Source organism: Solanum dulcamara, chromosome 10 (assembly GCF_947179165.1).
Source record: "Solanum dulcamara chromosome 10, daSolDulc1.2, whole genome shotgun sequence".
NCBI classification, from domain to species: Eukaryota; Viridiplantae; Streptophyta; class Magnoliopsida; order Solanales; family Solanaceae; genus Solanum; species Solanum dulcamara.
Window position 1 is genome coordinate 20,248,649 of NC_077246.1, and position 13,087 is coordinate 20,261,735.

The 13,087-nt window shown below is 39.2% G+C and overlaps 1 protein-coding gene across 3 annotated transcripts in view; it reads left to right on the plus strand.

The window, feature by feature from the left end:
- LOC129870208 (ion channel CASTOR-like) overlaps positions 1-13,007 on the plus strand; it is a 32,282-nt gene extending 19,275 nt beyond the window's left edge. Inside the window, exons 11-12 of one of the 3 annotated variants that reach the window (XM_055944874.1) lie at positions 4,401-4,667; positions 12,356-13,007. In XM_055944874.1, coding sequence (XP_055800849.1) covers positions 4,401-4,667; positions 12,356-12,574 — 486 coding nt within the window. In that variant the 3' untranslated portion in view covers positions 12,575-13,007. Of the gene's footprint in view, positions 1-4,400; positions 4,668-12,355 lie in introns of those variants that run through there. The other 2 variants (XM_055944876.1, XM_055944875.1) reach the window with 2 other exon arrangements.
- The last annotated feature ends 80 nt before the right edge of the window (positions 13,008-13,087 follow it).

Here is a 13,087-nt window from a genome sequence, read left to right on the forward strand (position 1 = left end):
GTTTTACTCCGTTCTTTGAGTTTCTGTTTCAACATCTTTAGCTTGATGCTAAATTTGTAATCTGACACCTTTCCACCACAAACACATTCCACCATCCCTGTACCATATCATTGAAGCCTTATCTTGATGCTAAATTTGTAATCTGGACACCTTTCCACCACAAACCCATTCCACCATCCCTGTACCATATCATTGAAGCCTTCCACATTGAGCCACCATTAAAGGAAGTCGCGAGGCAGCCTGCGACTTCCTTTAACAGTGTGGGCCCACGCCCCTCTTCCCACCCCCACGCCCCACGCCTCACCACCCACTCCCGTTGCCCCACCCTCCCCCAGCCCACCCCCAATGTTTCATATTAATATTTTTTGGTATATTTATGTTTTAGCTTAATTAATACTTACAAATTAGGTTTTATCATTTTTAACGTTAAGTTATTTGATATTACAAATGTTTTCTCTTTAACTTTCATTCTTTATTTTATTTCTTATAAATTTACGATCATAATTTTTTTAAGTTTACATGTTTCTGATAAATTAATAGTACTTGTAATGTAGGATAGAGATTCTTATTGCATTGTCCAATTATTCATGTATACACATTTTCATCATTAGTTTGTTGTTTTATCAATTCAAATAAAGTAGCACATTTTGCATACCATACGATGCTATTATTGTTTTTAGTAAAGATTTCATGCATTTTTTACTATATAATTATTCAATGTTGTTTTCTTAATTTATAATATGTTGTTATTATTATAAATTACATTTATAGTACTTCATTACTAATTAATATATTTTTTAAAAGAAATTCCATATTTGAAATAAATATGTAATGACACTTCCTACTTATAAATAGGAATTTCTTTTAAAAAAATTATTAATTAGTAACAAAGTACTATAAATAGTAATAACAACATATTATAAATTAAGAAAACAACATTGAATAATTATATAGTAAAAAATGCACGAATTCTCTACTAGAAACAATAATAACATTGTATGGTATGTAAAATGTGCTACTTTATTTGAACTGATAAAACAACAAACTAATGATGAAAATGCGTATACATGAATAATTGGACAATGCAATAAGAATCTCTATCCTACATTACAAGTACTATTAATTTATAAGAAACATGTAAACCGAAAAAAAATTATGATTGTAAATTTATAAGAAATAAAATAAAGAATGAAAGTTAAAGAGAACATTTGTAATATCAAAAAATTAACGTTAAAAATGATAAAACCTAATTTGTAAGTATTAATTAAGCTAAAACATAAATAAACAACAACAACAACAACATACCTAGTGAAATCCCACAAGTGGAGTCTGGGGAGGGTAGGATGTATGCAGGCCTTATCACTACCTCATGGAGGTAGAGAGACTGTTTTCGAAAGACCCTCGGCTCAAAAGTCACAGTTCCGAGTACCAGAGAAAAACAATATATATAGCAGAATAAAAAAATAAAATAAAAAATAAATTTATTAATATAAAACATTGGGGGTGGGCTGGGGAAGTGGGGCAACGGGAGTGGGTGGTGGGGGTGGGGATGGGAAGAGGGGCGTGGGCCCACACTGTTAAAGGAAGTCGCAGGCTGCCTTGCGACTTGTAAGTGGCAGGCTACCATGCGACTTACAAGTTGCCTCGAGATTTCCTTTAACGGTGGGCGTTAACGACGTCACTGACAAAAAGGCAAGTCGCACGTAGCCTTGCATTTTTGCTCTTTTAGTTTCAAAAAAAAATTAATTGCCGTTTTGAAATTTTTGTAAAAACGATATACCCTTTCGGCTCCGAACAACCTCTGTTTGTGTCTTCCGCATAAGATTTGTTGGGCTCGCCTAACTTCTGTTTAAGAAGTACATCATGGAGGCACACGTGCTGGCATCATCAGCTTTTTAAAAGACAGGCTGTTATGAGCTACTTCTTTACCCTTTGTGTTTTCCCTCAATATCTGTTGGTCCAAAGACTTGGACTTCTTCTCCCTCCCCTTCTCCAACGTGAAATCTCACCGGAGCTTCTGCCCAGATCTGAGTTGTGAAGACAAATCCACCACTCTCGATAGTCACTTCCTCTGGGATAGATGTTCCGTCTCCAAGGATTTGATTCTGGCCCACCCACTTAAGATGATTTCTTAGTTGTGTTTCTTCCTCTGTTTCTATCCAGCCGCCACAAAATTCTCCAATGGCCTTGAAACTTTTATGCGACAAAAGATGGAGGGGCAGACCAACAATTCTAATCCATGTCGAATTAGGTTTTGCTTTTTCTTCAATGGCTCCAACCATAGGGCTCCACCACTGGAACGCGATGTGCATTTGTTTCCAAAGGCATCATCATTCATCACTTGTTCTGCTCTTGCTTTCGAAACAAACTCAAATAGGAAAATTTTATTTCCCATTTCATAAATGATCAGCCCAAAAATTTGCTTCCACATGCTAGAGGACCATCTTCTAATCTCTGAGAGGGTTGGTGTATCCACATCCTTGAAGTTGCCAACCAAACTTCTCCTAAGAACTTCATTTTTGTTTGTTGGGTCCGTCATTAATGCAAATTACTCCTCCCTTCAATGTGACTTCTGCATTAAATGAACTTTCCCCTCTGTTGGACCATTTAATACTTCGAAGGGCATCAGCATAAGGAATGTTCTTATCAGTCAATTAGGTTCCATTGGAACATTCTCATTCCTGCGATGAACATCCAGTCTAAGTTAAAGGTTCGTTCAGGGATTATCAACAATGATCTTCTGCCTTTCAAGTTTATGATGCTGATGCATCGTCCAAACTTATTGAAATTCCTTGCACAATAAGTTTCAGAGAAATTTTCTCGCCTCTTCCACCTTCTGATCGAGTTCCCTTTTACCAAGAAGCTTCTTTCAGCATTTGGATCAACCACACCATTGTACTCTTGGTAAAATGGGTTCTAGTAATGTAGTTCCTACTCCTTTCAGTCCATTCATACAAGTCCTCCTGTGTACCTGAAGTTCTTGAGACATCAAAAGACTTGAAGCCCACAGGAAAATAGATGGTGTCTTCTTCCATCAGATCAATGGAGAAAATGGGTATCAGAAGAGAGAGGAGAGAGAAGATAGAGAAGGGGGGTGAGAATCAATGGAGAAATGGGTATCAGAAGAGAGAGGAAAGAGATATAGAGTAGAGAAGAGGGACGAGTGGGGTTGATTCCGGTGATCAGAAGGACCACCGGAGAGAGAAAGGGAAAGGAAGATAGGTTGGGTCATATTCTTGGGAAATGTGCGCATTTTAGAAAGTCAATATTGAAGTGGACCAAGTACAACTTTGGTCTATTTTTGCTTTTGGTAAGGTAATTTTTACACATCTATAGTTTAAGATCACAAGATTCTAAATTATTTTTTATTTTCTTAAGTTCCGTGTCCAATCAAACTAAGATAATTAAACAGAGGGATTAATACTTTAGCTATAAGTTATCTCGTATAAAAACAAAGTGTTCTAGTACTTTATGTGAATATATAAATATATTCAAACCCAAAATCATACCAAATAACCAATCAACCTAAAGTTCTTGGCAATAGGTGTAGTCAAAGAACCCTAGTTAGGTATACCAAATCCAGTGCGAATCCCTCACCCCACATCCCAATTGTATCAAGCAACACGGGTGTGGCAAGGAATTTGAGAGGTCTAAGCAAACATAGGCGGTCCACATCTTTACCTGAACGTTTGTGTGTGATACAATAACTGACATAAAATCTTGTTCTCATATTCTCAACTGTCAATAGTACTCCGCTCTCTGCCAACCAGGTGAAAAGTTACACTCCCTCTAAAATTTTCTGCTTAATATATCCTTAATTTTCCAAGTTTAGCCAGGTTCTGTTTTCTTTTTCATGTTTCCATGTCTAAGCGATCAGACTGCCTCTTAGTTCTTGACTGTTTTGGCAGAATTAATCTTTGCCATCAAACACCTGCGTTTTTTTCCTTCTGCATGTGTTCTTCTCAACAGTATTACTGCATTCATCTGCAAATTTTGGGGCGGTCCCTTTGCAGAACGAGTAGTTTGCTCTTGATCTGCATTATTGCTTTACTATAGTAGACATTATCAACAGGATCCAGGAATGGATGAAGAGATCCTCTTACTCATTGACCAATTAGCATATTTTCAAATTTAACTGCAAAGATCTTACGTTTCTCGAGGAAAAATCGAGTCATCTGCCCCTTTGAATTTAATTTAGATGCATGATTTCTATTTTCATAAAGTAGCAATATTCTTGTATTATCTTGTTAAATCTTGCTACTTTTTAGATGTACTGTTACTTTATCTTCAGATGCACTTTTTAACTTAATTCTGTTGAGCTGATTTAATACTATTTAAATTCAATCTTTAAGCTGTGACATCAGATCATGCACTCAGAAATCTGTTTTCTGGTTTTGCAGGCCAAACGCCTCCCATATAGAGAATCTATGGTTTCCAAAATTCACGGGGGTAGCTCCTCCCAGGGCTCCTGGAGAGAGGAGATGCAGCAGGCTTCAGATAAGTCAGTTATAATCAGTGAAATTTTGGACCCGAGGACTAAAAACCTCTTGTCTATGTCAAAGATAAGTGACTATGTTTTGTCAAATGAGCTTGTTAGCATGGCATTGGCCATGGTGGCAGAGGATCGTCAAATAAATGATGTATTGGAAGAGTTGTTTGCTGAAGAGGTGAGGCAACTGGCATGGGTCATGCCTACTGGGTTTCCTGATTTTCTGTCTCAAGTATAGAGGATTGCTCAAGTACACATCCAGTATTATTGGAGTTTTTAGGGATTATGTATATCAGGGTATTGTAGGAGATCCAACACTGTTTATTAGGGAAAGCTAACAACTGAAGCAACATGATATATATATATAATTTTATTTTTCCCTTCTTCCCCTTCTCTTCTTCAAGCTTTCCTTCCCTTTTCTTTCTCTGCAACTATGGGGGATGACACAATTTTTTTTGCTGTGGGATTCAAATCATACTACATTACCAGGGTAGTATCCAGAGCCGAAACTTGGTACGACTGCGTAGAGAGAGGTCGGAATATGACGACAAGGATGAGTATTAGCCAGAAGACGATGGAGTGGCTAGCTTACACCCTCAGGGAAGCTTCGAAAAGCCATGGAAACTCTGTACGCAGATGGAAACGGTGGGACCATTTTACAGAGCTTTTTTCCCCTAGGAAAAACAACAAATTTGTTCGGACATTAGCATTATAAAGGTGCAGGACAAGAGGAGAGCTGTCATCATCATCCCTGAGTGGTCATTAAACTCTGGATGGATGGACATAGCTACCAAAATATCAGTCTTCATAAATGCTAAGGCCCAACAGAGAGTTCAAACATCACATAGGTAAGCCGAGCAGGGTTTATATTCAGACAGTGTCTGGAACAATAGATGGTCTACAAGGGAATTAAATGATACGAGGATTCAACAAAAAGGAAATTCGCTCATTATATCAGAGTTCAGACGTTATTTCAACAACTCAGAACGAGTCACTAGCAAAGAGTGTCGTCGGGTCAGTGGCCTATACCATCTAATGCAACATGGGTTGTGAGGAAGATCCTAGAGGCTAGGAAATACCTAAGGAATATGATGACACAAGGTGATATCACAACAAAGCTGAATACAGTGGTGGTAGATGGTAAATACTCTATTCTCAAGATGTATCTCAAACTTCAGCCAATCTATCCTAAGGTTTGTTGGAAGAGTATTGCTCTACAAAAAAATATTCATTCTCGACACAAGTTTATATTATGGTTAGCTGCTTGGAGGAGGTTAGCTATTGTTGAGAGGTTACTCAAAATTGGTATTCAAGTGCCAACTGAATGTGCTTACTGTGAGGCAAGTGTTGAGACCTTTGAGAGACCTTTGATCACCTCTTCTTTGCCTGTCCTATTACTGGTTCCTTGTGGAGTAGGATATTGAAGTTGGGCTTCACTAGATCTGAGGGAAACTGGCAAACTGAACTAGCTTGGGCAAGCAAGAAAACAGAAATAGGTGCAATAACCAGCTGTGTATTTCTATGGGCGGTCTACATCATCTGGAGGGAAAGAAATGCCATAAGATTTCAAACATCTACCTTCCATTGTGACAGAATATGCAAGGAGATTGGACTCTTCATCCATGTGCGTGGTAGAGACCTGAAGAAATGGACAGAACCACTGCAGAAGCTGAACAAAATGCCCTGATTTATATGCTTCAGTTGGAGGATTTGGAGGAGGTTACTGATGATTTTATATGATTGTTTGCCAATGTAAATTGTTCTTTTTGTTTTCCAGTTTAACTAGGAGAATGTAGTGGCAATATGAGAAATAAGTGGTCAGCTCCTACTTAGTTTTGTAATGTGCACTTTTTTGGTATCAATAAAATGATAGTTCGACCACAAAAAAAATGAGTGTCGTCGGATCCCTTCCGAAGGAGATCCCAGGTATCACTTTATTGGAGATTCGACGCTAGGTCGCAAGCACATGGAGGCACAATTACGGTATCAATATCTTTGATTTGGGGGGAAATCGATTTCTCTTCGAATTCCCCAATAGAACAGCTGCTGACCACGGCCACATTGTAAGGGGGAACTGGTTCTGGAAATCGTAAAAATTCAATCTCCAATGGTGGTCGCCAATCACAAACGCCATTTTTGAGATACCAGATCAAGTCTGGATCAGAATATAGTTGGACTTCCTCTCCATCTATGGTCCCAAAAAGTCTTCTGTGAGATCACATATCTCTGTGGAGGGTGGATCCGTACGGAAGAGGAGACAGAGTTACGTAATCATCTTAAATGGGCAAGGTTGAATGTGCAAGAGATGGGCTTAGGGATAATCAGGCTCGAACTGATGACTTCCACCACGTCAAGGTGACACTCTACCGTTGAGTTATATCCCTTCCCCGCCCCATCGAGAAATAGAACTGACTAATCCTAAGTCAAAGGGTTGAGAAACTCAACGCCACTATTCTTGAACAACTTGGAGGCGAGTCGATTCCGAGCAAAGTGGAGTTGACCCACGGAGGTTTAACATTCAAAGTGCAAATATGGGTCAAGACACCGGCAAGAATGATCTCCAACGAACAGAGGCGAGAACTCAATAATATCCAACTGTCTGAAGAAGTGTCTAGTCAAAAGGGGGAAGATAGTCTTTTAGGCTTTACAGAAGTGACTGACTACATGGGGTCTTCGTACGATCCAGAAATTTCAAAATGGCCAGCTGGACCAGCACGTGCAATCACACGTAAACCAATGGCTCACCACTCTATTCTTCATAAGAAATCAACCTTAGTGAATAAAGGAAAAAATTGGGCATAGATCTTTTGGTCCAATCCATTTCAAATGGGCTGCCTGCCTCTCTTTTGTCTGACCCATTTGTGGTGGAACTTGAGGCTAACTTAATTACCTCCACTACTCTACCTGAGACAGAGGAGTTCGTAAAAGAGCAGGGGATTTTTTTTAGAGGGGAAGAAATTCGAAGGAGAAGAGAGTAGGAGGAACAACAATGGAGAATATTTTAGACATCTCTGAGATTTCCTGGCAGTAGGAGAGCACATGCATACAATGAAACAGTCCTCAAAGCACTGAAGTAGTCAATACCAGCTTGACTCTTTTTGTTGAAGCCGTGCCTCTTAACTATTTCAGCCCAGAAGAAGGAGATGATCCAGAGTTCGACATCCCAATCTAGATCCACCAAAATATCAACAAATTGGCCAAGAAATTTGGAGTTGACATCAAGGGGTGTAAAGAAGAAACTTCATCATTATTCATGAAGATGGACGGTACGAGGAAAATTAACCAAGATTAGGGGCTGAACACCAGTAAATCAACACCAGCAATTAAAGGGTCTAAAGAATTGAAAAGCTGAGAGTGTGGAAGCAATTTTAGAAGCAACGACAAATGAAGAAAAGGGGGATATCGTTCCGAGTGCCCAATGACAGTGAAGATAATCTCATGGAATGTGAGAGGCCTTAACCAGGCAAACAAGAGGTGTGTTATTAAGAATCTAATTCATGGATGGAAAGCAAATGTGTATTGCTTTCAAGAAACTAAGATTGAGGGGGATATCAGTAACATTATAAAATACTTGTGGGCCAATAGAGGAGTAAAGTTCTGTCAACTTGAAGCTAGTGGGACTAGATGGGGCATTTTAATTCTATGGAATGGGGAAGACTGGCATGGAGTCATCAGTAGTATAAGAGCCTTTTCTATATCTTGCCAGTTCACAGGCAAGAAGCAAGAACCTTCCTGGCTCCTTACAGGTGTTTATGCTCCTAATAATAGAGGAGAAAGAGACGAAGTATGGTGGGAGGTTGGATCAGCCAGAGGTCTGGTCAATGGCCCCTGGGTGATTTGTGGAGATTTCAACACCGTTAGATATCCTTCTGAAAAGAAGAACTGCCTCAGAATATCAAAAGCAATGAATGATTTTTCTGAATTCATTATGGACCTGAATCTGTTGGATTCTCAACTAGCAAGTGGCAAATATACTTGGAGGAAAGGGCATAGACATGATATTGCTGCTAGAATAGACAGATTCCTAGTGTCTAATGAATGGATGAAGGCTTTAAGAACATTAAACAATCAGTTCTACAGAAAGTAACATCTGATCACACTCCTATTATGTTGCAATGTGGGAACTGGGAGCCTGTGAAATCTTATTTTAAATTCGAAAACTGGTGGTTACATACAGAGGCTTTCTTGGAAAGGGTCAAGAAGTGGTGGACTTCCATAACATGTGAAGGAAGACCTGATTTTGTTTTAGCTTTCAAACTAAAGGCTTTTAAAAAAAACTAAGGGACTGGAGTAAGTTTGGCCTAGGCAATCTAGCGTTGCCAAAATAGAGTATACTTAATCAACTTGCTGAACTTGAGGAAACACAGGACCATAGAGTCCTCAGCGTGGAGGAGATACACTTAAAAGTTGAACTTCTCCTAGAGTTTGAGAACATTGCCAAGTATGAGGAGATATCATGGAGACAAAGATCAAGGGTTAACCTGTTGAAGCTAGGTGACAATAATACCAAATTCTTCCATAGAACTGTCAATGCACACAAAAGGTATAACTCTATTGATGAGTTAAATGTGAATGGGGAAGTTGTCAAGAGCCCAAAAGTTATAAAGAAAGCAATAGTGGATTTCTACCAGGAATTATACACTGAAACTAACACTTGGAGACCCTCAGGTAGTTCCAGGGGAGGACACATAATTCCTGAAGAAGATAATCTCATGCTTCAAAAGGAATTCGTGGACTAAGAGATATGGGAGTGTAAAGCTTTGTGCTGGAGACAAAGCACCTGGGCTTAATGGCTATACCATAGGAGGGGAAGTGATTAATGTTGTTAAGAACTTCCATGAGAGATGTGTTTTTGAGAAAAGCTTCAACTCAACTTATGTGGCCTTTTCCTAAAAAGGTAGGTGCAAAGGAGCTCACTAACTTCAGACCAATCAACCTAATTGGTAGTGTGTACAAGATCATAACTAAACTACTTACTGAGAGACTAAAAAAGGTGATGCATAAACTAGTGGACACTCTTAACAGTTGGCTTTCGTTAAAGGTAGGCAGATAATGGATGCTATCCTCATGTCAAACGGGTGCGTGGACTCTAGAACCAAAAGCAATGCTCCAGGAATTCTCTTCAAGCTGGACGTACAGAAGGCATATGATCACCTGAATTGACAATTTTTGTGGGGAACTCTCTATAAAAGAGGTTTTGGTGGCAGATGGCTAAGATGGATGCAATTTTGCATTCAAACAGTCAAATACTCGGTTCTTATCAATGGCTCTCCTACTGGCTTCTTCTCGGCTCAAAGGGGCATAAGGCAAGGTGAGCCTCTATCACCTTTTCTATTCATCATTGCAATGGAAGGACTATGTGACATGTTGAAAACTGCTCGAGAGAACTTTTGGCTAAAGGGATTCAGAGTATCAAACAGAGTGGGATGTGAACTAGAGATCACCCATTTACAATATGCGGACGATACCCTCATCTTCTGTGATGCCAACATAGAACAACTTAGGATGCTGAGCATGATTTTTATTCTCTTTGAAGTTATATCAGGACTTCATTTAAATTGGAACAATAACTTCATATATCCAGTTAATGTAATTCCTAACCTATCCTCTCTGGCTAGGACCCTTGGTGGAAGAATTGGTGACCTCCCTACTACTTATTTAGGGATGCCTCTTGGAGGTAAAAGCAGGTCTATAGGTATTAGGTGATTGAAAAGTGTGAAAGAAGATTGGTAATTGGAAGAGTCGATATCTTTCCCTAGGGGAAGGCTAACACTTATTAATAGTGTCTTGGATTCTATGCCTACTTAAATGATGTCCCTTTCCCTACTCTTGATGGAGTAATTGATAGACTGGATGCTCTAAAAAGAAACTTCCTATGGGAAAGTAACAGTGAAACAAAAAAAAATCATTGGGTTAAATGGAAAGCCTTGTTGGGAATAAACAAGTTAGGGTCTAGGGGTGAGAAACTTGAAGACTCAGAATCAATGTCTACTAATGAAATGGCTCTGGAGGCTACCCTCCAATGAACAAGCATTGTGGAAGGAGGTGATTCAGGCAAAACATGAAATGGAAGATCACTGGTCAACTAACATGGTGACCAACTAAGTTGCTCGGACTCTTCACTTTTGGTGCCGCACCCGTGTCGACACGACGTGGGTGTGGGATCTGTACCCGATTTGGTCAACCGGTTTTGGGTACTTTGACCAAATTAGTGGGAGAAATTCTGGATAGATTTAATGAGTTCTGTAATCAAAACAAAAACTACGGCGAAACTGAAGAAAATGGAATACCTTGTATATATAAATTTCTATTGTCACTTCCTTTCCTTTTATCTCCTTCTAGAATTCTCCTCTTGATCAATATTTTCTCCTCAAATTTTGCACATAATATCTCATAATTTAGGTTTTATAGTTCTATTTTTAGATATTTGAATTATTTTTAGTCGAATTTCCGGCTCCCCGCATTCGTATCCATACATGGATTTGTATCCCTAAATCTTAAAGTTTAGATCATAGAGGATCCGACCTCTAAATCCGCACCCGTATCGGACACCTGCACCCGAGTCTGAGCAACTCAGGTGACCAACACTTTACTGAACCAGCCTTGGGAGAGCCATAAGGAATCTCTGACCGAAACTTAGAGGGAACTGCAAAATCAAAATTGGAAATGGTGTGAAAGTCTCATTTTGGGAAGATAGTTGGCTGGAACAAGGTTCTTTTAAAACCCTTTTCCCTGATGTTTTCATCCTCATCCAACTGCAGAAGGCTACTGTGGCAGAGGTTTGGTCAAACCAAGGGTGGAATCTGAACTTTAGAAGGCCTTTTAATGGTTGGGAGATCCAGAGAGTAGTAGAATTTTACAGAATTCTGGAACAATTCAGAGGAGACAATACTGTCCAAGACTGCTTGGAATGGCAAGGTCACAAGCAAGCAAGGAAGATCAGTGTCAAGGGGGCTTACAAGAAGTTCAACCCCTTCAATAACCAGATTAATGGGTGGCCCTGGAAACTGATCTGGAAAACCAAAATTTCCTATAAAGAGTCTTGTTTTACTTGGCTACTTGCTAAACAGGCTGTTTTGATTCTGGAAAATCTCATGAAGAGGGGTATCCAATTGAGCCCTAGAAAGTTTCCTATGTGGGGAAGAGGCTGAGACTCTGACTCACCTGTTTCTTCACTGTACGATCATCAACCTGCTGTGGGACCTATTCATCAATACAAAAGGACTGAATTGGGTGATGCCAAGGAGAGTAACTCAAACCCTGAAGATCTGGAGTAGTTATGCCTACATCTCTGGACATAGGGAGAGATGGAAAATCATCCTTGCTTGTATTTGGTGGTCAATGAGGAAAGAAAGGAACCTTAGATGTTTTCAGAACAAGAGCAACACTATCCAGAAGATGAACTGTCTTGTGTTGTTTCATTTTTGGTGTAAACAGGAGTAGATGGAAGATCTAGAATCAGTTGCGAATGTCTTAGGAGCCCTGTAATTTTTGTCATAGGATTAAAGATCTTCCTATACTCTCTTTAATTTGTATCTAGGAACCTGACACATGTTGTGGCAGGTTTTGATTTTTTGGAAATAGAAATACAAATTGTTGCCGTAGATTTCCAAATTAGGTTGACTCTCAGTTATGTTATCAAACCTTCAATCAGTAAAGGTCAGATAGGACACATTCCTCGTTTTTATAAACTTGAGCTGAAGTATATCGCTTGCTTCTCAATTTTAAAATTTGACAGTATTGAATGCTTCACTAGTCTCTAATGCATGAAATGCCTTCCTATAATGGTAGTATTCTGCAACCTCCATTATGGCTGTAGTAATTATTTTGATTGTAAACGACTAATAAAACCTTCTAACATTGCAGGGAAACGAGATGCAAATAAGAGGAGCAAATCTATACCTTTGTGATGGTGAGGAGTTGAGTTTTTATGAAGTGCTCCTGCGTGCACGACAAAGGAGAGAGATTGTGATTGGTTACCGTCTTGCTAATGCAGACAAAGCGGTCATCAATCCCCCGGCAAAAACAGAGAGAAGGAAATGGTCAGTTAAGGATGTTTTTGTTGTTATAGCTGACAAGGAATGAAATATGACAATGGCAAAATCCTTCCAGCCAACCTGAATTTCTTGTGCATCACTGGTAATGCAAGATGCCAAAAGATATTTCTGGTCTCATCTCAAGTCTCTTGTTCAAATAAATGAGCTACATGGAGATGAAAGTGCTCCTCATATGACATTTTGGTTAAGGAACCATTGCATGATTCAATCAACCAATTTTTTGCCTCATCAACTCTTCACTTAGCATGCTGGGATAATGGACTGAACAAATTTGCTGACGGGTTTCTCTAAATGGCATACATGGTAGAATCTTTCCTCTCATGGAAATGTGTATAATGTCTTTTTAAGGATGTCGATTCGGTTGTATATTAAGCCTGCAATGTGTTCTACCACGACAGAGTGTTGGCAAAACTAATTTTGTTAAAAGGTCCTGTAATGCAGAAAACATTGATGTTTCATCATTTCTTGGGCCATCGTTTGGGCATGTTTCAACATTGTTTATTTATAGTCCGTGTAATGCCTACACATGTCAATAAATATG